The 24,603-nt window shown below is 38.0% G+C and overlaps 1 protein-coding gene across 4 annotated transcripts in view; it reads left to right on the top strand.

Moving 5' to 3' along the window:
• Positions 1 to 24,603, top strand: part of BMAL1 (basic helix-loop-helix ARNT like 1) — a 53,949-nt gene that overhangs the window by 21,084 nt on the left and 8,262 nt on the right. For 2 of the 4 annotated variants that reach the window (XM_087744499.1, XM_087744494.1), the window contains exons 2-12: positions 5,519 to 5,642; positions 6,378 to 6,525; positions 9,594 to 9,614; positions 10,561 to 10,599; positions 10,935 to 10,976; positions 11,941 to 12,098; positions 13,552 to 13,631; positions 14,673 to 14,765; positions 15,688 to 15,805; positions 18,434 to 18,583; positions 19,938 to 20,184. In XM_087744499.1, the coding sequence (XP_087600625.1) occupies positions 6,386 to 6,525; positions 9,594 to 9,614; positions 10,561 to 10,599; positions 10,935 to 10,976; positions 11,941 to 12,098; positions 13,552 to 13,631; positions 14,673 to 14,765; positions 15,688 to 15,805; positions 18,434 to 18,583; positions 19,938 to 20,184 (1,088 nt within the window). In that variant the 5' untranslated portion in view covers positions 5,519 to 5,642; positions 6,378 to 6,385. Of the gene's footprint in view, positions 1 to 5,518; positions 5,643 to 6,377; positions 6,526 to 8,387; positions 8,451 to 9,593; positions 9,615 to 10,560; positions 10,600 to 10,934; positions 10,977 to 11,940; positions 12,099 to 13,551; positions 13,632 to 14,672; positions 14,766 to 15,687; positions 15,806 to 18,433; positions 18,584 to 19,937; positions 20,185 to 24,603 lie in introns of those variants that run through there. The other 2 variants (XM_087744507.1, XM_087744517.1) reach the window with 2 other exon arrangements.

The raw sequence follows: 24,603 nt of genomic DNA, 5'->3' as shown, positions 1-24,603 counted from the left end.
GTGTCTGAGGGTCAGCCAGTTAGGATGCTGCTGCTTCTCATGATGATACAGTCTCCAGACCCAGTGGCTGTTCTGTAGAATTGTATACTAGACTTTTACCTATATGACTAGAGGTGTGTACCAGTCCCCTACTAGGGAGGGAAGTACTTCATCCATAGCACAGACAGACCCCTTTCAGTCTAAACAGGTTTGATTCCTGGAATTGGCATGGATTGGCTTTGGTTTTGTTCCAGTTTTCATTTTCTGCTGTGAAGATGATCCATATCTCTGTCTGTAAGGCCTTCCCATGGGACTGCACCAGCCTTGAAGCAAACACTTATCTGCTTCACTGAAAGAAGAACGTGAGCTAGGATTTTTTGGGGTTGTTAAATCTGTCCAGTTCTCTTTTGAGAACCAGGCTCTTTTCCTCTCTTTCTGTGCTGTCTGAAGCTTAATACTTACAGGTAATACAAAACAGGGAGGAGTGAGTGATATACCACATGGGTGTGCTACCAATCAGAGGGATCTCGACAAGAGAAAAAGATCGGCGAGAACCTGTCGAAGTTCAACAAAGGCAAATGCCAAGTCCTGCATCTGGAGAGGAAAAACCCCATGCCCCAGTACAGACTAGGGGCTGGCCATCTGGAAACCAGCTTGGGGGTGCATGAGCCGGCAATGGTGCCCTTGCAGCAAAGAAGGCCAACAGCCTCCTGGATTGTGTTAGGAGTAGTGTTGCCAGCAGACTGAGGGAAGTGATCCTTCCCATGTACTGAGCACTGGTGAGACACTTCCGTGTTCCTGGGTCTAGTTCTGAGCTCCTCAGTGCAAGAGAAAGTTATTTTAGTTACCGCTTATTCTTGGTTTTGGAGCAACAGAGAAGTCCTTTGTTAAAATAGCTGGAAGTGAAAGTTCTAAGTACTTAGCCTTTTAAGCAAGGAGAGATGGGATCTGATGCCTCTCTTGAACTGGAAGTCTAAGAGCTCTATAAACAAGACAAAATTCAGATTATTGTCCTGTGGCTCCATGACCACTATCACAGTCTGGAAAACTGTCTTTTCTCAGAGACACTGGTGATGAACAGACCTGTTTTTGGTAGGGGAGTGCATGTGGACAGTGTATTGATCTGTTGAGAAACTGCCTTTACAATAACTTCCTAGGGCTGAAAGATGTTCTTTGTGCCTGTGGAGGTTTTTCTTCTGTTTATTGGAGGCTTTTTTCCCTAAATTAAAATGATTCATCTTGTAGCTTTGTGGCTGGTTTAAATTCATGGGATGCTTCCCTCCAGCCTGCTACTTTTTCCTTAGGAAAGATGGGGAGCAGCTGTTTGAACAGTTAGTCACTTGAGCTGCTGAAGGCTATGCCTCTGCCTTCCACAGAGCAGGAGATACTTGTGCCCTCTTGTGAGGGGCTGGGTAGCAGCAGCTGCCAACATGAGAGGTGCAGGAGGCTGTTGGACCACCGGTGCTCTGTGCGTGTGGTTAAGGACGGGGTCGAAAAATGAGCTACCGATGTCGCTAAGGGCTTGAGTTGGGAAGAGTTCCAAAACTCAGATGTGGATTCTAGGCTGCCAGGGTTGTTGAACATGCTGATGAGCGAGTGGTAAAAGGATGACCTCAACAAGCAAAGCAGGGTAAAATCACTTCTTTGCTCCAGAGTGTGTGGTGAGATGCATCTGCATGTGAGAGGAAGCCACAGGGCTTTTTATCTTCTAGGACTACAGAGTGTTCTTGCAAATAATATTAGGGAGTTCAAGGAACACAAATGTGCCATTAAAACAAAACAGTATCAATATATCGGGCAAATACGAAGTATTCTGACAGCTGCTCCCTAAGTACTGAAGGAAAAGGAAAATACCACTGCTTGACTTCAGAGTTCTTCCTTTGATTCATACAGACTATTTCATAATAAAGATTCTGATGTAGGAGCCGCTTGTTTCTTGCGGCAGCCATGCCCCTGTGTGCCAGTATGCATCTTGAAATCATCTTAGGGACACTTGCAATCCTTGTGCTGCTGAGCAGAAATCTCCCACCGTTACTGAATGTGTGCACATCTGGAGTAGACATACATTTACAACACCTCTTGAAGAAATGTAGATAGTGTAGATAAATAATCCTATTTTTCTGTTTCTTACTAGTTCATACTGTGACAGTTAACTTCTGAGATGAAATACTGCTGCGAAAGGAAGCAGGCGATTTCCTTTTGGTAGCTGTTTTTGGTTCAGTCATTACGCATAGGGACAATGAGTATCTTTTCAATTACTTCTTAAGGAAACCACACCACAGTTTTCCTCTGTCATTGCAAAATGGTGCTTTTAAGATATGAGACACTTCTGATTCATAAAGTTATGAATTGCATTTTTTTAGAATAAATATGTATGCATGTTGGAGATGGTTGACTCTTGCCTAGGGGTAACTGAAACGTAGTGCTTGTGTAAAGAGGTCTTGACTCCCGGATGGGTGCTTGGCAGATGTAGTTGACCTACTTTAGCTCTGACCTTGATTTGCTCAGGGGTGTTTATGTACTCGTGATCAGCTTTGCTGCATGATTAAGCTAGTCACGTGTCATCTAACTTTTTTTTTAAGGGTTGAACAGTAAGATTCATTTTTACTGTCTGATTAGCCTTATTACAGGGGGTTGAGAAAGATTGAATGCGAGGGAGGAGAATCCTGAAGGAAGTAGTCCCAAAGGGGCTGTGGAGAGACACTGTCATACGATACAATGACAAAATACCATTTGATTCTCATCTACAGGAGAATTTATTCAGGAAGTGGACTACATGGCATTTTTTCAAGTAGGTCCTTGAAGTACTTTGGCAACTGGCTGGGCATCATAAATGGATGATTTGAACTTTGCTTATATGTATGGGTAACTTTTGTGTTCCTTCTCGTAGAGGATTTTTCTGAGCCATTGAACAACTAGCAGCTGGATGCTGAAAAGATAGTAAAATACTCAATTTTTCAGAATTTTAAGAAAGCCTTGCAACAAAACATTTCTCTGAACTGTTCACTATTTATTATAGTGGGGCATGCTGATTTTTGCTCTGATCATTGGGTTGACATTTTCTTAACTTTAAACCTCATTTCAAGAGACACGTATGATTCTTAACTCCTGTAATGCTAAAATGTAGGACTGTGGTTGTTAGAACTAGGATGAGCATTTGGGACATGGTAGAGAAAGGGCTGACTTGAAAAGAAATTGAGAATTCTGTTTATGTAATTTTGTTCTGCTTAAATGCTCAAGACACTTAAAATAGCTGCTTTGAAACTCAAATGTAGACGCTTGGTTATAATTTAAAATAGCGCAGTTGAATGGATACTTGATTTCAAGAATTTTTCTATAAAACTGCTCTGAAATTTTTGTTTTGAGATGAACAACAAAGCAATCTTTTTTTTTTTTTTTTTTTTTTTTTTTTTTGCATTAAAGCACACCGGTGACTTGTGCTGTGTTGTGATTATTAGGCTAAAATGTTGACTGTTGCAGGCATTCTTAAAGGGAAAGGACTGTGTTAAAATTAAACCTCCTTCCCCCCCGTTTTCTTTTTTAATTCCAGCTTATCCCAACCTTCTGTCTGAGGTCGTCATAAGTGGTCCATGAAATCATATTAAGCAGTAAAATGTGAGTTCAACAAGTACGCTCACATATAAAGGTGTTCAGGAACTTTTGAAAGTTAATTGTGGGTGGTTGGGCCAGAAATTTTAGAAACTATTTGTTTCTAGTATGTGCATTGTACCGTGCTTGGGTTTTATATTAGCCTCCAAGACTGAATCATGGATGAATAGTAATTGGACAGCGTAAAAAAGTGGCGTCGTAGGTAGTTTGGTGTGACAGTACTTTTATCACTGGATTCATAGGGCTTAGCCACAGGCCACGCTAAGTTTAGCTATAACTAACTTCTGCACATCGACTGATCTGCACATCAGCTGAGGCTGAAGATAATGTGTTTGCACCTGAACCAAGCACAGAGAAATGGTCAGTGGATGTGGTTTAACTGGTGGCTTGTAAATTAAGCTACAGTAATCTTGTAAACCACAGTAACATAATCGAGTTTATAGATGTTGGACTACTTTGAGTAAGAGAGACAAAGTGGACAACTAGGAGAAGGCTGATATAGGAAGAAAGTAAGGCCTGATCTACAAGTAACTGTATTAGTGTGAATGAAAGCCTTGTAAAATAAACTGTGGTTATGGATTCAATGGCAACTTATAATTTGACTTAAATTTGTACTGTACTGTAGCTTCTGTCAGTGACCTTCTGGTGCCAGCTGACCTCTTCACTTGCCTGTACCAGTACGTCCATACATTTGCAAATACTTGGCTCCTTTTTAATTTTTGAGAAGGGACCACAGAGAAGTTGTTGGGTGAGATGGACAATGAGCCCTCAGCAGCACTTTGGAAGCTCTGCTTCTAGAACAGTAGTGATCTTCTGTTCACAAGTTGGTGGGCTTGCCTGACCTTAGATTTAAGAGCTGTGATCCTGACCGTTATTACCATAACAGGACCAGCAATTTAGATAACTTAAACTTTTGAAATAAATTCTGAATTTTCTATTCCAGCAGAGCTGAAGAAAATCATACCACTGACTTTGGATTTTGTAAGGTTTCTGTTGGCTTGTAACTCTTAACATGTCTATATATCGGATTCAGTAGAATTGGTTATAATGTGGTTATGTTGACAGAATACTGGTTGTTTGACTTGCAGACTTCTGAGAGTGTCATGGGAGCCTGCTGATCTGTGTAACTGGGAAGTTCCGCTGTCATTGCAGCTTGGAAAGGCAGTCACAATGTTCACAGATGCATTTACCAGAAAGCAGTGTATCCAAAAGACTTTCAAGTTTTTTGCAAGAGGCAGACTTAGAACAGGTTTTAAGTCTTGCATAGTAAGTTTTGCTAAAAACTTGTTTTGTGACAGAAATCTGGAAGGGAAAGACATCCACCTGCAGACTAGCCACTAAGTTTACAGTGTAGTTGGGAGACACAGTTGAGGACTTGAGTTATAGTATGGGGTGTGGATTTTATTTAAAACTTCAAGCCTACAGAATAGAACAATGTTTAACCCCCTTTCCTTTGAAAATGCCAACTGCTGTTACAAGGGGAAATAAAATAGTAAGCCGAGCCCAAACTATCTTACTGCTATGGCCACCTTCAAAGTGAGGCAGCCAGGAGTGAAGGGATAAGTCTGCCTTTTGCACTGTAACAGCAGTTTGACTCGTTCTGGTAGCATCTGACAACAAATGTGTTCAGATCTGATCATTGTGAGCGGAGGGGTTTTATGCAAAGACCAAAGAATGATAAGCAGGGCCCAAAAGGAAGTGATGCTGAAGAGATCCCTTCTGTTCCAAAGCTTGGTCCATTGGAGATGCACATCCCAACATCTAACCTTTTTAATGATGGATAAAGCTTCTACACTTTATAAGGAAATTAAAGTTTGATCCTTGAGTAGAAAACATCTATTTGCTGTTTTAAACTGTGTCTAAAACAATTGTTTGAAACAAACTTGCTTTGAAAGTGTTTTTTAAGCTTGCTGGTTTTCTTCCCATTCAGGTTTTTGAAAGTACTTGACTAACGGAATATGAGGCATGGAAAAGCTTTAAGGTGATCAACTGCTGCAGGCTGAGCATCATCATCTTTCCCCAGGTTGATTTAGGCTTCCAAGACAGGCTTTCAGGTAAAAACTGTTCTGTTTCACAGGTGATGCCATTTAGTAATAAATAAGCTTTTCACAGGGTTTTTTCCAACAATATAATTATTTGCAGTCTAGAGGGCTAAAATGTGTACGTTTTGGATGAAAAAGCCAATTAGATTTGTTTGTACCTTTAACTAGTCTTCTCAGACCACCATTGGGTTATTAGGTTTTTATTTGTGGGGTCTGCTGTGGTGGAGGTGTTTATTTAACCTGATTTTCTATGGAAATCTTCTGAATTCTGTTCTGTGAAATTCAGTGGAATTAGAACTCTTAAAGCTTATGAACTTTGATAACATGATCTTCAAATGGAGACGCACACTAAAACTAGTGTTCCTACTCAGAGAAAGACAGACTTATCCTTTATTTACGTTAGGTAGAAGCTGTTGGCTGGGCCAGTTAACAAAAGAGTAAACCTGGTTTAGTTGAAGATCACTCTGACAGTTCTTTAAAAACAATTGTTTTAAGTAATGTGTTTTGAGAATGGTCATGGTTTGTATGCAATATTCAATATACCAGTAGCTGGAAAAGGAGAAATTGTCTATTATCTGTTTTATGGCAAAAGGAAATAATAGAATTGTGATTTTTTGCAGTTTTTAAGAATACTAAGTTTGAAGTTTGTTTTTTTTTTTTTTTTGGTTAAAAATATATAAGTTTCTGCCTCTATTAATGCAGTGGGGTTTTTTGGTGTTTGTTTTTTTTTTTTTTCCCCAATGTTAGACAAGCCAATGGCAGACCAAAGGATGGACATATCTTCTACAATTAGTGACTTTATGTCACCAGACCCTGCTGACTTGATCTCCAGTTCCCTTAGCACTTCAGGAATGGATTGTAATAGGAAAAGAAAGGGAAGCTCTACTGATTATCAGTAAGTCAGATTTCTCTTGATTTAACACTGCTAAAAAGAGGTTGTAACACAACAGTACAGTGGGGGAGAGGATAGAAATATTTATAGTAATTTTTAAATAACCTTTTCTTAACAACCTGTCTTAAAGGTTTTAATAAAGAAAAAAGCTACTATGCACTAAGAGGAAAGTTCATTATTTAATAATAAAAATAAAGCCTTCATCTTGGTGCAGCTAGAATTGAGGACTATTAAATGGGGTAAGGCTGAGGAAAGAAACCTTTGGCTGATGAGGGGGAAAAATGATGAAACGTACTGTATGTAGGTTGATTATATTGACCATTTACATAGGAAATAGAATGTCTGACTAGCAGGAGAGCAGATAATAAATTCATTAAAAAGCAGAAGCAAAACTGGGGATAGTTCTTTTCTTCACCTACTTTTTTGCCTTTTTAGCCACTGCCTATCAGTGTGCTGCCAACCTTTGCCTGATGAAGCTATTTTGGTCTCCCAGTTGAATATGAATCTGAGTAGTCTCTGGTTTGCGGCAGTAGATCTGCCTTTCATGTAATCAGCTGATTTAATCTTGTGTTGATCCTCAACTGTAGGTTATTATTGCTGACAAAATAAAAACTTGGTTTCTTCTGAATCAGTGGTAGAATGTGGTTTTGTTTCAAGAAAGCTGCTTCTCTTTAAGGGAAGCTTGTAATTACAGTGCTCAGAAGCACTGTCCAAGCCATAGCTTCTTTCTTGGGGCAGGTGTTTGAAATGGAAAGAAATCACACCAACTCTGCTTTAGAATAGTAAAGGTCGTGGTAAAGTTTGTCAAATTTCCAAACATGTAATGTCTTCTGCACTAGGTACACAAAGACCAACCTACTTAGCTCTAAGTTACTGTGCAAACCTCACACGTATTGTAACTTTACAAAGTCTAGCTGCAGGGTAACTTGTGAATGGGTGCCATCCATTATTAATAAAGCTACGTAGTCCATTTTTATGTAACTTAGCACAATTTTTATCATTGCGAGCCTTTGGATTGTTGGCAGTTCTTTTCACAAGGAGGGGTAGAATTTTTAATCCATGCTGAGCCTGACAAGAATTAGGTTCCCTGTGCACAGGGCCTCTTTTTAGGAGAACTTAGTGCAAAATGTTAAGTGCTGTTTCAAGACCACAAACATATGGCATGTGTACCTTCTCTAATGTGCATTTAGTCTTCCTGAAAAGTACATGACTCCCTCTAGTTGAATTGACTACTACAAAATTCAGTGAACAGCCTCAATCTGACCAACTTCCTCTTCTCTAGAAAGGATTTCTCCATCTTTATTCTTCTGGGTAGGAGGCATTGCTCAAGTCCTCTTTTCCAAAAGACAGCTTGCTCTTGTAAGTTATAATTCTGCCCTTTAGGTTGTGTGTGCATTTTATTAAATACGTGAAAACACTGTTTCCTTGAATCCTAAGTAAACTAAGTTTACAAGAGCTGTCATGATACCGGAGTTCATGTTGTGTTGCAAAGGAAATGGTGGCTAGTAAATATTCCTATTTTAAAATAGAACTTAAGGTAGACTTCCTTGATCCCTCCTTCTATATGTATGTATCAGTAAATGTTCAGAAATGCTACTGTTCAGCTTTTTCTGCCTGTTAACAATTTATTTTTTACATAAATTGTCTGGGTGTCCAGTTTTATGCTTCATTTACCAGTGAAGTCAGGGAATAAGGAAGGAAGAAGCTAACTGTTTTAGTGTGGTTCTTTGTTCACCTCTCAAGTACAAGCAAGCATATTGATGAGCTGCACTGTCAGCTCTCCACGCCAGCTTCTCCTCAATTCTTTGTCCTGCCACTCCTCCAGGAAAATTCCTGTCCAACCTATTGCTGTCACTTCAGCCAAGGTTGTCTGTTCTCCACTATGGTCTGTTTTAGTGAAATGCTGGAATCCAAGACTTCATGCACAGGTCTATAAACACTTAATTTCCTTTCTTGGGAGTAGTGTTTTCAGTTGAAATAATATATGATAAGCAAACAAACTATTCTGAAGCATCTGTAACTTACCTTGTACCTCTTTTTAGATTTAGCTCTCTGGGTTTTTCTAAGGCTAAAATGAATTTTGTCAAAACAAGCATCCTGTAGCTAAAGGTGGCGTCACTGGTGGAATACTGATGCCTCGTTTCTGTTTCTAAGTCCTGTTCTAGACCCGCATGCTGTTTCTTTGTGAGCATCAGAAGTGCTTTGAGCCATTGACTGACAGTAACTCCAATGTGCAAATTGAGAGATGAAGAAAACCTTTAGCATTATTCAAACTTCTTTTAAAAACTAATCACAAAGATAATTGATTTAGAAGTGCAATGAATAATATGTGAAAGCCTACCATGTTTATTTTTAAGTAGGCTAATGTCCAGTGTTGAACAGGAATAACTAGTATGTTAATGGCTATATGAGAAGATTTTTCATAAGGGTCTTATAAAATGTAGCCTCTTAACTCTTAACTTTCTTAACTCTTTTTCTTAACTCTTAACTTTCAGATCACTTTACAGTCTAGAAGTGATGCCAGCAGTTAGCTTTCGTGTAGCAATTCTGTTTAATTTCCTTATGATATGATAAAGTCTGTATAAAGTTCAGAATTAGGACTTTAGTACTGACTAAAAAAAATTTTTATCTGTCCTGCTAGGCAGAATCAAAAACTGAGAAACTTGGGATAAATTTTTTTGTTTGTTTGTTTATTGTTTCTGGCCTTTGAGTCCTCTGAAACCCTATTTATCTAACCACAAGGGCAACACACATAAGGCACAAATCTTTCATTTCTGAAGATGAAACAATATCTCAATGATTTGCATAACATAATTTAGGTTAGTTGTTTTACTAGTTTTTCACATTAAGTGTAATGAACTATGCTATCTTTTCTTAAAAAGCAGAATTATTCTTTCAGAAAGTAGATTAATTTGAACAAGCTTGTTTCCTTAGAATATGTTCACTCCTATTGTCTTTTCATTGTGCTTTTCATTTCAAATAGAATATAAATTAGCTTGAGAATTTCAACAGAAAATGTAAGACGTTCTTATTTCCTATATATGGTGTACTTTATTTTTCTTTCTTTTCAGACTTGATGGCTTTCCTTTTGAGTAAGTATAAACATTTTAATAATTGGTTTCACTTGAAAAAGATGCTTGGTGGTTTTCCTTGCCTCTGCCTCCCCTTTACCTAAAATTTGCTGGTAAAAATTAAACCAGAATAAGCCAGGCTTGAGAGTGTCCATTTAAGCACAGTTGTACAGATTTATATATATCAAAGCATTCTCTTACAAATTCTTTTGTCTAACAGTGCTGTAGTCTTAGGCATTCAACTCTTTTTTTTTTTTTTTTTTTTTTTTTTTTTCTTTTTCCTTACATTTTTTTTTTCACGTTGAGGCAAAAGCAAGCCATGTATCTACACTGAAAGTTGTACTAATTTAAAACGTGCCTGGCTAGTTTCATAACAGTCTCTCATTCTGTCCATCAATTTGGCCATTTCCGATGGTTTGTTGGTGTAATTACCATCTCATCCCCCAAAATCAACTACTGTAAGGCAAACTAAAGTGTAGAACACACAGGCATCTGCACGAAGTAATTCAGGGCAATTTGTGAATTTTATGATAGGCACTTTGATAACTGCCTCTGATCGAATTTTTAACTACAGTAAATGCAAGTTAGTAGCCCTATTTCTGATGAAGGCATGAAAAATATCTGCTTTGATATGTCCTTTATTTTTTTTTTTCCCCCTCTTGTTAACTGAAAAACATTTTTGTAACAGATGATATCTTTGAACTGCAGCATGCTTTACTGTCAAACACATCAAACTGTGCCATTTTGTTAGCTCTGAAGGAGACACAACTAATTTAAGAAAATGTTTGAATATTACAAAAACCACACAACTTCTTTAGCCCTTCCAGGTTCTCACTTTTGTATTCTTATTTTTGTATTTAGGATTTAAAGATTACAAAAATACTTTATTCTAATTTTATGATAGTTTGATGACAGTTTTGCTAATCCTGCTTAATTTGTGATATATTGCTGTGTTCTCTTTCTGCAGGGAAGGTATGGATACAGATAAAGATGACCAACATGGAAGGTACTATTGATACAGTCACTAAAATGTTCGTTCCACAGTACTGACGTAGGATCCTGTGTGTAGATATCTGTTTTCAGTGTCACTGTGGTCAGGTGTCCTAAATTGTTTCTTTGCTGGGACAAAGGCTTAAGATTGCTGAAGAAATTAAAACAGACAAACAAAAAAGCCCAACACTTTGAGCCACAGTATTATAAATAAGGAGATTTTCTGAAGAAAGGTTAAATAAAATAATTTTTTTTAAAAATTTGAATGTTTAATGAAGATCAGTAGGTATGATGCATTAAAATAATTGTTTTCAATGTTTTCAACACTATAACCTTGTGATTTCTCAACAGATTGGAGTATACAGACCAACAAGGCAGAATAAAAAATGCAAGGTAATACTCTAAACAAATATACTGAAAACAATTGATCTCTTGCCTTTTGCCATATATGAAATATTTGAATGTGTTTCTTATCCTAAAAGTCTTTTTTTCTAGCTTTGACCTTCTCTTATTTTTCGATATCTTTGCACTGTTAACATTTTTCATGTATAAACTGCATATAGTTTTGTGAAAATGTTAACTTGGTAGCTAACTTGGTTTTAGTCACTTCCGTTGATATTAACATTGAAAATGAAATCTCTATATGTCTCTGATGATATTATATTCTTTATTTCAAATGGAGTAGCGGGTTGTAAAAGTGTTAACAATTACTCTTTAATGTAGGAAAATATAAAACAAAAATAAAATAACTTAGTGTTTATCATCATTTTTCCTGGTTAGGAAGAGTTTAGTTCAGAGGTATCTCAAATACTTCAAATGGAAAGCTGTAGGATGAGTAGAAGACTTACATTGCTACAGCAAAAGGTAGTTTTAAATACTTAGTGCATTCATACAGTATACTGATTACAAATTATTAATTGAATGCTTTATTCAACATTTATATACACTGGAATTTGCTTATCTGTGACCTTTATGATTCCAGCTATGTTTCAGTGTACGTGCTAAGAACAAAGTAGTGTACAGCAGTAAAAATCTCTAGATAATCTCATACTGTTTAGTGGATTGTTTCAAAACTGAGGATTCAGTGTACTGTATGGCCAACAGTATATGTGTTTCCTGTTAGACTGGAGCCATGTGCTGCGGCCTTGCCTATTGCTTACAACTGCTACTCACCCAAATAATGAATATAAAATGTCTGAAGAATTCTGTATGTGGATGTCCTTTTCACGAGGATAAGAAAGTAACTTAATTATCAGGAGGAGGTTATTTTTGTGGTTTTGTTATACTGGAGGATATTTTTTTACATGATTTATTTTCTCACGCTTTTCTGTTTTTCCTCACCGCCTTACTTGTTTAGGGAGGCTCATAGTCAAATTGAAAAAAGGCGTAGAGATAAAATGAACAGTTTTATAGATGAACTGGCATCTTTGGTACCAACGTGCAACGCGATGTCTCGAAAGCTAGATAAACTCACTGTGTTGAGAATGGCTGTCCAGCATATGAAAACATTACGTGGTAAGTTGATTGGGGGCAAAGGGGGTGGGAACAAGACTAGAGGAGGATGGCAAAATGGGGCTTCCCCAAAGTCATGCTTTTTCTCTCCCTTTTTTGCCCTTTTGCCAGAAAGGAGTAAGTTAATATGTTTTGGGAGGACTTCTCCCCTTTTCTTAGCATTTGAAGCTGCACATTCATTTATAGATTACTGGTTCATGGTCCAATATCCTGATCTGACTGGGAAACTTGTGGGTGAGAAAAGAAGAATTTTCCATCCTCTGACCTGATTGATCACCATCACTAGATTCAACAAAAGCAATGCAGCTGAGGCAGGTGGGGGGAGGGAACAAAAGGCTCAAGTGGCAGTGCACAGTTGAATCTTGTGTAGCACTCAGCAGTGCTTTTAAGCAGGCAATGTGCTGCAAAACTTGTTGGATAGAGAGGTTAGATTTCAGGTGTAAGTAATATTCCTACAGGACTTCTGAGGTCTTGCGTTCATTCCTTTAGCTCTGTGTGAAAGAATAGAGAGTACTTTGAAAATTCTATTTTAGTCTTTTTAACCAGTTTCTGTTACAAGCACCCGAAGGGAAACACTTGGGTTTGGAAGAGTTGGGGTTGCTGCAAATTTCTGTACGTCCTAAAGCTTCATGTAAGAGTGAATCAGTGCTTGGGTACAATTGGCAATGATGGTGAAAGCTTAAGTTGTCAAGAAGTATGCCCCTGAGAAAAGATAGTGATGCAGCTAATTTAAAGAAGGAGTCACTGTTCTAGTTTCTAGGAGACCTGTTGTCTTCCAATCATATTTATCCTAGTATTTTTGAAAGGTTAAACTTTTTCTGCCACTGTCATTTGATTAGGTTACTACTTCATAGCACTTCAGTGGTTACTAATTTGACTCTTTTGCCTTTATGAAAGGAATGTAATGAGAAGCATTCCTCTTCAATAAATAGCTGCCTCGTTTGTTGCTAATTTGGGGCTTTTGGCATTGTGAGATGTCATTTTAATATTGTTTTTTGTCTTTGGCATGGAATGAGAGAACTGATTTTTAAGTTCCTAACTGACAATCTGTTTACATGACCTTGTCATGTTTTACTAAGTTATAAAGAGAAGAAATAGTTGGAAGGTTTTTATGCTTTAAGCTCTTGTTTTTCATTTCTAATTCTGAGAATAGACTATAAATCAAGCACAGCATTTGGGTTGAAAAATATGTTGAGGAGCACTTGTATATCTCAGAAGGCATATAATTTGCATTACTGTGTAATGCAGTATTTGTGTTTTAGCAAAAAAGCTTCATCCTTTTTTGAGTTAATACCAACAGAGCTCATGTTGATAGTAAAACAAAACCAAAAAGCAACTTTGATTTTAAAGAACACCTGCAATGATAACAGTATAAGAAGGAGCCAAAGGAAAATTGCTTATTTAAGTGTGTATTGTTAAGCTTGTGATATGGGGATTGTTTGTTTGTTTTGTTTAGGTGCTACAAACCCATATACAGAAGCAAACTACAAGCCTGCTTTTCTATCAGATGACGAATTAAAACATCTTATTCTCAGGGTATGTTTCAGCTTTTGATTAAGAGATATTAATGGCTGTGAATGTAACTCTCTCAAAGCAAAACACCAGTATTTTTCTGGCTTGTATCTCAGCTTAAGTATGTTCTGATTATGGAGGATAATGTAGAAATCCGCAAGACTACTGCGTAAAGTCAATGGGTTTTTAATGATGACTAGTGTCTCTTAATTTAAGCAGAAAGATTTAAGAGGGAGATCTGAGGAAACTCTGATCTTTTGATGGTAACCATCAGAATCTTCAGTTGTTTCATGGAATGAACCAAAATTACGTAAATTATTTTCTTGCAGACTTTCTGCCATGGACTACCTTGACATGATTTTCAGCATACAGTGATGTAACGAACACCTTTTTTTTTTTTTTTTTTTTTTTGAGGTCACTGATGTAACATGACTTAGTATGTTTGGCTGCTTGCTGTATACTTCTTTTATAGTGTGGAGAATATATATCACTTGTCAGTAGTTAAGCTCTTCTGGTAGCTTGTGCAATTTGTGAAGCACTGCAGCGTCCAGATGCAGCATATGCAGAATTTAATTTCTGCAGCATTGTGACTCTAAAGCTATAAAATTAGGCCCTAGTCCTGCATGCTTGCATGTGACTGAAAGAGTACTATTGAAATGGGTGTTACTTGCCTGCAGGAACATAAATAAATATCCAGGTTATGTTTGGTTTCTAAAAGAGGAACTATGGAATAAATGCAGTTAAAATAATATTTTAATTCAAAGGCATTATTAAACATAATCATAATATTATTGGAGAAGACATGGATTCTTTCTTCCCATACAATTGATTTGAAATTCTGGGCGTGATGCCCAGAATGATGCCAAAAATGTTTGCAGATGCAAAAAAAATCCTTTATTGTAATTTCATATCTTGCCTGTTGACTCAGTTATCTCTAAATGCTAAGACAGCTCTCCTAGTGTAGAAATTCTACTGTATACAAGGTGTTTTTACATGTTATAATGATGCAATGAGGATGTATAACTTAGTAATTTACTTTTTTTTTTTTCCCCCTTCCCTAATTAGGCAGCAGATGGATTTCTTTTTGTTGTGGGCTGTGACAGAGGGAAGATACTGTTTGTTTCAGAATCTGTCTTCAAGATCCTCAACTACAGTCAGGTATTCTTTTCCATTTTAAGTAATCTTAGGCCTTTAAAAGATTTGAAAGCTTTTTTTATGATTATGTGTTTATGTGAAGGGGTATTTATGTGATTAGTCTATCTTGAAAGCTGAGATTTGTTGCAAAGAAAGAGCTTTTCTCTGTCGTGTCATTAGAGAAGATTGTTTCTGGTTTTCATTCAAACTAAGGAGGTGAAAAGGAACTAACTTTACTTCACTGATGGATGCATTCTGATCAGGGATTTACCCTCAGGCTTGTAAAAGCACTATCTAATTGGGAGTGTAAGCAAATATTGAAAAATCAGTCTAAGGATCTTCCAATAGCGTCACGTGAATTTTTTGACTTAGTTTTCTTTCTGTCTGTTCTGGTTTTGCTAGCATACTTACTAATGGAAACTAGGAAGCAATTATACCAAAGCCAGGTTTTTTTAATATATGTTTAACATGAGGCTTAACTTACATTCTTCATTCTTTCTGTTATCTGCCCTCCTTACCAAATTTAAAAACTGTATTAGCTTCAAAAGTTTTCCTCAGTCAGCCTTTAGTTAGGTGTATACCAAATACCTACTCATCATGTAAATATTGAAAGAAAACATTTGCAATTATGATTTTTTTTTTTTCTGTCAAATATGTAGCATATGAAGTAAGACTGAAGGCAAACCAGAATATTTGGTGGTGGTGGATTGAGTGTGCTATTTCTGCAAAACTCTTACTGAAAATTATGAAATAAATTATCATGTAATGTAGTCATAACTTCAAAATATATGAAGAAAACGTATCTTCCGTTAAATCCTGGATCTCAGATGTTTGATTTTCATTGGTTAGACCTATATGTAAAAGGATTATTTATAATAGGTGCTAAAATTGGGAAAATATACTGTACAATTATCTTAATTTTTGACTGAATATGCAATCTCTACAGAATGATTTGATTGGTCAAAGTTTATTTGATTACCTTCATCCTAAAGACATTGCCAAAGTGAAGGAGCAGCTCTCTTCTTCTGATACTGCACCACGAGAAAGGCTTATAGATGCAAAAAGTAAGTATTGCCACCTTTTGAAAAAGTGTCATGTAGCTTGAATATTTGCCTAATATTGAAAGTGTGTGTGGGGGGTGCTGTTTGGATTGTGTGTCATGCCAAGGCAGTTTTAGCTAAAAAAAACCAAACCAAAACAAAAAAAACCCCACAAAACAAAAAAGCCACCCAAACACCACACACAAAAAAAAAAAAAAACCAAACCCAAAACAAAAAAAAACCACAAAACCCAAAAACCCCAAAGAAACATACTTGAATGTAGAAGCTAGTAGGTTTGGCATGCACTGCAGTATAGATGCATTAGTTTAACTGGCTTCACCTGCAAGGTGTCCTCTCTTTTTCCAGGCATCAAAGGTTTAATTTTCCCCATTGAAGCATTTGTCCTAATCTGTCATTCTCAATGATCAGAATACACTCAGTATTATTTTGGCTATCCTTAGCTGTCAGTCAAGATAGAGGAATTTATTTATTTAGTTATTTATTACTGCCACTTCCATCAGTGACCTAACCTTGTCTCTTACAAGGTTTTTAACCTGGTCCTTGGAATCATTTCCTACTATGTCTCTTAGCTCTATTCCACTCTGGTGTTTTAAAGTAGTTGTGTATCTGTGCTGCTTTTGGGGTGAGTGGGTGTTTAATTCACTCTTATAACAGGAGTCTGCATTGCTTAAGTAGAAGATGGTATCTTACAACTGCAGATTTCCAGGTCATTAAGTCTCATGCTTGTCAGGAGGAGAAACCTCTAGGATCTCATCTCAAAGAAGCTACCAGCTCAACTTCAGAAACTGAAGCTGAGAGAGATCATTCCAGGGCAGTGAGCCTAGAGGCTCCAGCTGGATCAGCTGAAGTTTTTCTGGCTCCTGGTTTTGTCTGGTTGTCAAGCATGTATATCCAGCGCTAGCTCTGTTTTTGTATGCCTCTGACAAAGTTAGGGCAAAAATAAATGCTATGAATTACAGTCTTCCCATCTGCTATGATAGACTGGTAGAATTTGAAGAACTTACATTCTTCAGAGTACTAGTATGTATGTATTTATTTTCATGTTGGTGTAAGTGACTCAGGCACAGCTTGTACTCTCACCACTGAACAGCAGTTTAGAGTGCATGTGGTGCAGGACAGAAAAGGAGGCTCAGGGGAGACCTTATCATGCTCTGTAACTACCTGAAAGGAGGTTGTAGTGAGGTGGGGGTCGGTCTCTTCTCCCAAGTAACAAGCGATAGGACGAGAGGAAACGGCCTCAAGTTGCACCAGGGGAGGTTTAGATTGGATACTAGGAAAAATTTCTTCACCAAAAGGGTTGTGAAGCATTGGAACAGGCTGCCCAGGGAAGCAGTTGAGTCACTATCCCTGGAGGTATTTAAAACGTGTAGATGGGGCACTTAGGGACATGGTTTAGTAGTGGACTTAGCAGTATTAGGTTAATGGCTGGACTTGATGATCTTAAACGCCTTTTCCAACCTAAAGGATTCTGTGATTCTGTGACACTCTGACCTTCTTGAGGTGACCTCACTCAATTCTGATGTTAAGGGAGGCACACTTTACACTAAAACATTGGCATCATTGTTTTCCTCCTTAAGTTAAAAGCCTACAGGTCCCTAGAAGTTTTTGTACATGTTTATAGCTGTTTGTTTATACATTTCCCCATGCAGAAATGGTTGAAGTGGATAGCAAGCTGTGGAAGACTTGCTATGTGATTTAAATCCTCCATCAGCTCTTGGAGCACTGTCCCCTGGAGCTCCAGCTGCATCACTGGTCTTGCTGATACCTGTGCTCCTGATGCATGCCAGGCATCTTCCTAGAGCTCTGTTTGTACCAGCACTCTGCTGTTGGCTCCCAGAGTTGATGTGTGTTTTGGTACTGCGTTTCTCCAGTTACTTTCCGCAGAAGAGAATCTAAGAATCTCCTGCAAGAATATGGTAAAGGTCAGGACTTATTGTTAGGGCACATTCATATGCACTTCTTTCTTTGAGGCTAGAGGCTTCTTACACATAACTGGAGATCTTGGGGAATTGCAGTCCCTGTGTAGGTCACTGCTACCTTTTTTCCCCCCCCTTCCATCAGAACAGTGAAAAGATCTGATGTTTAGGAACTCACCAGTTGAGGTGGACCTGGAATGTCCCTGGGCCTCTTCTGCTCTATGCATGCATCCGTGCTCTGTGAGTGGGTGTTGTGAAAGAAAAGTCTTCCAGTCTGAAGGGTCATGGGTCTTTTGAGTGACTATATGTATGAAATACTGCTCTGGTTATGAGTAAATAATCTCTGTCTTTTTTTTAATCAGTTGATTAGTGTTCAAAGAAATCACAACACTTATTGCAAAACTTGTGTGGATATTTACAATCTTTGCTAATCTTTGCATTTAGAACCCTGTGTTCTCAAGCTCGTGTCAATGTTTTCAGACTAGAAAGTGTAATCAGAAATTCTAATGTTGCTATGGTCAGTTGAGTCCTGCACATATTGACTTAGATGAAAAGCTCCAAAGTAGGACTTCTGCTTCCGAAGAAGGATATAAAAGGACTCTGTGCCAGTCCCAGAAAAGTTGAAGCATCATACAATTGGGTTGTATGTAATGGTTTGTGAGGTTAAGTTTTTACCTGACAAAGAAGGCTTCCTCACTTCCTCTGTTTGCTGCAGCTGGACTCCCAGTTAAAACTGATATAACACCTGGGCCATCACGACTATGTTCTGGAGCAAGGCGGTCCTTCTTTTGTAGGATGAAGTGCAATAGACCTTCAGTGAAAGTAGAAGACAAGGATTTTCCTTCAACCTGTTCAAAGAAGAAAGGTAACAATTATGCATTTTATTACTAAATGTAATGGCTGTCAGGCTTTTTTTAATGCAGTTGCTCATTTGCAGTGGTTAAATTTCTTACATTTATTGAACACTGTCAATGTGTCTTATTAAGATATTGAACTATGTCTAGGTCTGTTACTTCTTCATGCTTCTCCCCCCCCCAGTAGCTCTTACACACTGTATTAGCATATAAAGCCAAATTCTCCTCTCTTTCTTGAAATTTTTGCAGGCGGTTTGTGCTTACAGTTCTGGTGTGGTTATTGCATCTTCTTCAGACATTGATCATATCACATTCAGTCTTGACCTTCTAGCCAATGTCTCCAACAAAGGGGAGCTGTTACCCATTCTATTTCTCTGCTCCATATTTGACAAATGGTATTTGGATGGATATCCAACTTAAAAAAATAGTTTATTCTGAGTTCATCTGTGGTTTTGGTACATTCTGAGTACTGGAAACATAGCATTTCTACACCAGAAATACTTGGTCATAACATTATCAAAGTTGGTAATATTTTTTCCTTTGCAGTGTGTTATTCTAGATGTGTTGGAATATATATTTAGTCCAAATTTGAAAGTTTCTGCTTTGAGTACTTTGGATAATACATTCGGTATTAGTGGAAGGTGTCAACTACAGAATAGAAGGCAGCTTCAGTGTTTTGGCTCTGGAGGTGACAGCTGCCCCCAGTACTTCCTTCTGCGTTCAGACACTGCTTCAACCTTGGATCGTACTTTAGTGCTTATCCCTGAGGAAACCAGTTTGTGTAGTTAGGCATAAGCCTTTTACTCTGTCTCTCTGTGAAAGTCGTCTTCCCTGCAGTTTTAAGGCCTGCTCAGTGCTGAGGAATATGAATTCTCCTTTCAGATGCTAACTGTATTACTTGTCATTATGAATCTTCATCCTCACCCCTGTGTACAGCTATCCCCTGTACACCCCAAACAGTGTATATTCTGCCAAACGAATTGTTCCTGCATTTTGTAGGAGCCTCACGTTTGGGTGCAAAAGGCATCTTATTTATTAACATATTAATTTTTTCAAACAATCCTTTAGATTATTTGCATCCTTTGCTGACATAATGTGATGCAATTTCTACTTAAAGATCATCAAAAGTGACCTTGGTCTGAACTATGTGGTGTTTCAGTATAAACAATGGTGTTGCAGTGATAAATTGTTTACTGAACACTCTCAGATTAGCTGCATTGAAGCAGGAGTGCTGAAAAATCCTTCCGTGAACAGTATCCCCAAGTTCCTGGATAAGAGGGGAGATGCATGATTAGCAGAACTGAGATTAAGTTCTCCTAAGCAATATCCATGACCTAACTGCCTTTTTTTTTTTTCTTTTTACAGCAGACCGCAAAAGCTTTTGCACTATTCATAGTACAGGATATTTAAAAAGCTGGCCGCCAACAAAAATGGGACTAGATGAAGACAATGAACCAGATAATGAGGGTTGTAATTTAAGCTGTCTCGTTGCAATTGGACGGCTGCATCCTCATGTAGTACCACAGCCAGTCAACGGTGAGATCAGGGTGAAACCTACAGAATATGTTTCTCGACACGCAATAGATGGGAAATTTGTTTTTGTAGATCAGAGGTAAGAATACTTGTAATAACTTCCACAATAAGTCATAGTCCAACACTGCTTTGCTGACAGCTTTACTTAAAGCAGTGTAAATACTATTGAAAAAAGAAATGACTGTTCTTTTCAGCTTTTTACTAAATCCTGACTGCAAGTTATTTTGGTTTTTGAGACCCAGCTCAAAGCCATTACTGTGTATTTATTCAGTACTACTGATTAATTTAAAACAAAAACAAAAAAAACTCAAAAACAAACCTCCAAAAATATGGCTTACTAGACAGAATAACCCAGGGATCATTTCTGCCCATTTGTTAAGGGAATGTATATATGTAATCCTCAGAAGAAGATGCTATCCCATTTTTAAACTGGACTTTGTAATTACTACCTCTTTGTTGTTTGAAAACTTTTGCAAAAGCTACATAGTTAAGTTATTGCACAGGCTGCATTGGGCTTTGATAGCATATACGTTTGTTTAACTATGTACTTGGACACATTCTGCTAAACTAATACTTCTGTATGTGATCTTTTGTATTTATAAGAAAGAAAACTTTTTATAAGCTTTGCTTCTTGGAAAAGGTTTGAGAGCTTGTACCAATGTGATATCTTCTTTCAAACATCAATTTTATTTATTATCTAAAAGGGCAATTCTTATCTTTTTCAAAAGAAATTGCTTGAATTTTCTTAAGTAGCAGAGACACATGACCTGGATCTTCCATCAAAATAACAGGCATATCAAGGGAAAAAGGATGGTCGAAGGATGTTAATGGAGGGGTTACGTTGGGTTGGTTGGAGAGGGCTTCTTTGTTTCTCTTCCTTGTGAAGATGGGTTGAGACTGCCTAGGTGAGGTTGCTTCAGGTTGCCTGTGGCTTAGGCTCAGTTACTTACAATGTAAAAAAGCCCAGGCTCCAAACTCTGGCAGAATCTGCTTGCTGGAATTCGTTTCAGGGGCGTGTCTGGTGTGTCAGCTGCTTTGGGGGGACTTTGAGAGGCCACAGAGCTGATCCTCTTGAGAGAAGGTGCAGTAAGGAGAATCTCTTTCTTAATGTTATCTATCTGGTAGAGGTGGTTAGGTTTTTTGGTTTGGGGGTTTTTGGTGTGGGTTTTTTTATTCGGTTGTGTTTGGTTTTTTTTTTTAATTTGATAGAAAGCTTTTTGAAACACTAGCTCTTCCGCAGCAGTGCTTCGAGCTGGTGGTCGCTCTGGGAGCTATGAGAGCATTTGTAGCCTTTCTGTTGCTCAGAAAGCGTGCCATTCTGTAATGCCGAAGTATGGTAGTTTATGAATGAGTTTTATTTTCAAAAGATCAGATGTGTTCCCCAATGGCTAATTTTGCAGTATTTTTGAAATAGTAAGACTCAGAAAATGTTAACCCGTTGGATTTAAACACATGCTCTTATTTAATTGTTTTCCAGCTGTTGCTTACAGACCTTGGAATGTGTATACTGCTTCAAAGAGCTCTTTTGAAAGGGAATTTTTAAGAAGCAAGCCTCATTGGTAGGCTTAAACTTGGCATCTGTGCTTTCACTGGAGAATATTTAGGCACCTGTAAAAGTTGAAAACTATTAATTTATTTCTACGTTGGGGTTTTGTGGTTGGTTTGTTTTCATATAGACTTGCATGGTTCATTTGTCCAAAGAAATCCAGGAAAGAAACACTTTTTAAACTCTCTGTGACCCTAGCTTTTTGTCCTTATGAGTTGCATGGTCCCTGGAGGAGAACTGCTGCAGATGAGGTACTAACTAGCTGGGCTACCACAGTCGGAGAACTACTTAACAGTTCACAGTCAAAATGGCAGGCTGCACTGAACAGAGTTTTAAAGACAAGCATCCTACCTCTTACTTTCTCAGTGCTTTTAATGACTCTGGTGAATTTGAGAGCAAGATTAAGTTTATTATATATGCAGAAGATATTGTATACAGGTTCAGAATTGAAAGTTGCCTCGTTAAGTTGGAGAAGCAAGCTAAGGAAAAATAAAGGATGAAATTCAAGAAGGGCAAGAACAACTTTCATTCCTTGCTTAATAGAATATGGTCAGATCTTGAATTCATTGTCTTTTAACATCTGCAGTAATTTGGTGCATCTTCCTTCCAAAAAGCCTGTTTATCCTGCTATGAAAGTAAATTTAAAAGGCTGGACAAGTTGCTTACTGGTGCCCATATTGGTTGCTACCCATCTGTGTCAGGTTTCCCACCACTGCAGTGCTATTAAAAGGCTTGGTTACTTCAGTTCTTGGAAAGATTCTGGAATAAGGTTGACTTGGTTCCTGGCTCTTCCTTTTTGAAGATAGACTCTAGGTTTTGCTGCTTTGTGGTTCTCCACAGGCTCCGAGAGACAACTCATCAAAGCAGTCTTGGAGCTGCCAGCAGGTTAAGTGTCCTGGGATAAGGCTCACCAGAAAAAAAAACAAAACAGTTTGAAAAGTTATCTCGTGAATACTTGTAATATTTCCTTCTCCAAGGCTGAGGTCTTAGAGCTCCCTGTCAATGAGGACTTCAGGTGTAAGCCAGCTGGTTGGTGCTGAATGCTTTTAGTGTGTGTGTGTGTGTGTGTGTGTGTGAAAATACAAAAATGCCCTGCATTTAAATACTACGGTTTTCGTCAGTGGCACTTCATTTTTTTTTTTTTTTTTTTGTGCTTCAATGCTTTTCCTGCTGCTCTTATTCATAGTTATTAATATGTACTAATTTCTATATTTTATAATACTTCACTTGGGCTTTTTTGAGATTGCAGAAGAGGTGATGGATCTACCCAAGTTTGTTCCTTATTACCCTTCCTATTTAATTTGCACTGCAGTAGTTTGGAATTGTGAATCTTATACTGATTTCTTCAAGGAACTGTCATTTTTCCTTCAGTAAATTTTCTTCTAAGAAATGTACGAAATCCAAGGTCACTGTAGTTCACTAGTTTTGTTTGCTCTCTGTTCTTCCAGTGAGGATATCGGACCCTTACCCTGGAGTCAGCCATGTTACTGTCTATCCTGCTCTTCTTGAGCAGTTTCTCTAGGGCTCCTGCAGATTTGATTCTGACCATGTTCTCTGTCTTCTAAATTAAATGGTGTGCGTTTCAGGGTCTTCCTGGATGGCTTGTCCTGCTTTGTTACTTTCTCAACTGTTTCTCCTTCACCGAGAAGTCTTAGAATGATTTCCCAGGTGGTGGTTGTGTTCTGTGCACCATGGTAGCAGTAATGTGCTGCCCCTCCCCGATACCCTCAAAAGTCTGTCTTACGCTGTCTTCTGGGGGCTGGAGACAAGCGTACACATCCCTAATGTACAAGGTGACAGCAGCTCGCCCCTGCCCCCATCTGTTGTTATTCACCTTGGTATTCTGGGTTAGATGAGTTATCCTAATAAAGCTGTTACAGCTTCTAAATCATGAACAACTCAAGACGTAATTCTTGTCGTCTTGTTTTAACACACAGATCTCTAGGGTGTTTAGCATACTGGCCCACTATAGCTCCTTCCTTGGCAAGAATGACCCTTTCACCTTGTGTTAGGCTGTTGTATAGCTCGTTGTCACTTACCTGCAGTGTTGCTTTGCCTTTTCCTTTTGAACTTAGTTTAAAGCTTGGGTTACCGAGTTGATGCACACAGTCTTTTTTTTCCTAGTTTCTTGAGATGTTCTCCATCCTTGCCAGCAGCTCCTTGAGCACTATCTGAGAGTCAGATCAAGAGCCCATGTCTTTCCCATGTTGCAGATCACAGGTGTATTTTGTTCTAAAGTTTTCTGATGAGGAAGAAAATGAGTTGACTTTGTGGCTGGTTCTGATGAAACAAAAAGTTGGTTTATTTGCTTCATGTTCCTGTCTGATTTAAAACAGAGACACATAGTAGATCTCTTAGTGCTTATTCAGGAGAATTCTATTTGTTAGAATAGAACCTTTCTTTTTTGTGGGTGTGGGTGCAGGGTTTGGTGTGGCTTTTTTTTTTTTTTTTTGGTACCACTCTTCAGGTTTGTGACTTGAGGGGGTAAAATGCTCCTGAAATACATGTTATGCTACAGTTTGGCCTCTGGCAGCAGCAGCACCGTGGGTACACGAAGGAACACAGCAGTTCTTCAAACCTTTGATGTCTATTTTTCAATGGCATTTTATGCAGGGAGCTTTGTGTTATCTTGTGGCTGCTACAAGGCGGCTTTATTCAGGTTTAAACTCTCAAAATCACAATATACCTCCAAAGCTATTTAGAAAGTCTTACATCCCCTCCAGTGGTGATAGGTCAAATATAATACCTGAGGCTGTTGGTGTTATGTACTTTTTTAATTACCTGATCATTAAAAGAGTATTCTAAATGAATTTTTTTACCTTCTAAGCTGCAAATACCTTTCTGCATTACTTGAGCCTTACCCATCTTCAGTGTGTGTTTTAGTAATGTCACTAATACTTCAGCTTGAAATGAATTTTTTCTCTCTTTTTTTTTTTTTTTTTTTTTCCCTGA

Source organism: Nipponia nippon, unplaced genomic scaffold (assembly GCF_047370975.1).
Source record: "Nipponia nippon isolate SJK-2023a ecotype South Korea unplaced genomic scaffold, ASM4737097v1 scaffold_10, whole genome shotgun sequence".
Taxonomy (NCBI): domain Eukaryota; kingdom Metazoa; phylum Chordata; class Aves; order Pelecaniformes; family Threskiornithidae; genus Nipponia; species Nipponia nippon.
This window is presented reverse-complemented; position numbering and strand designations above follow the sequence as displayed.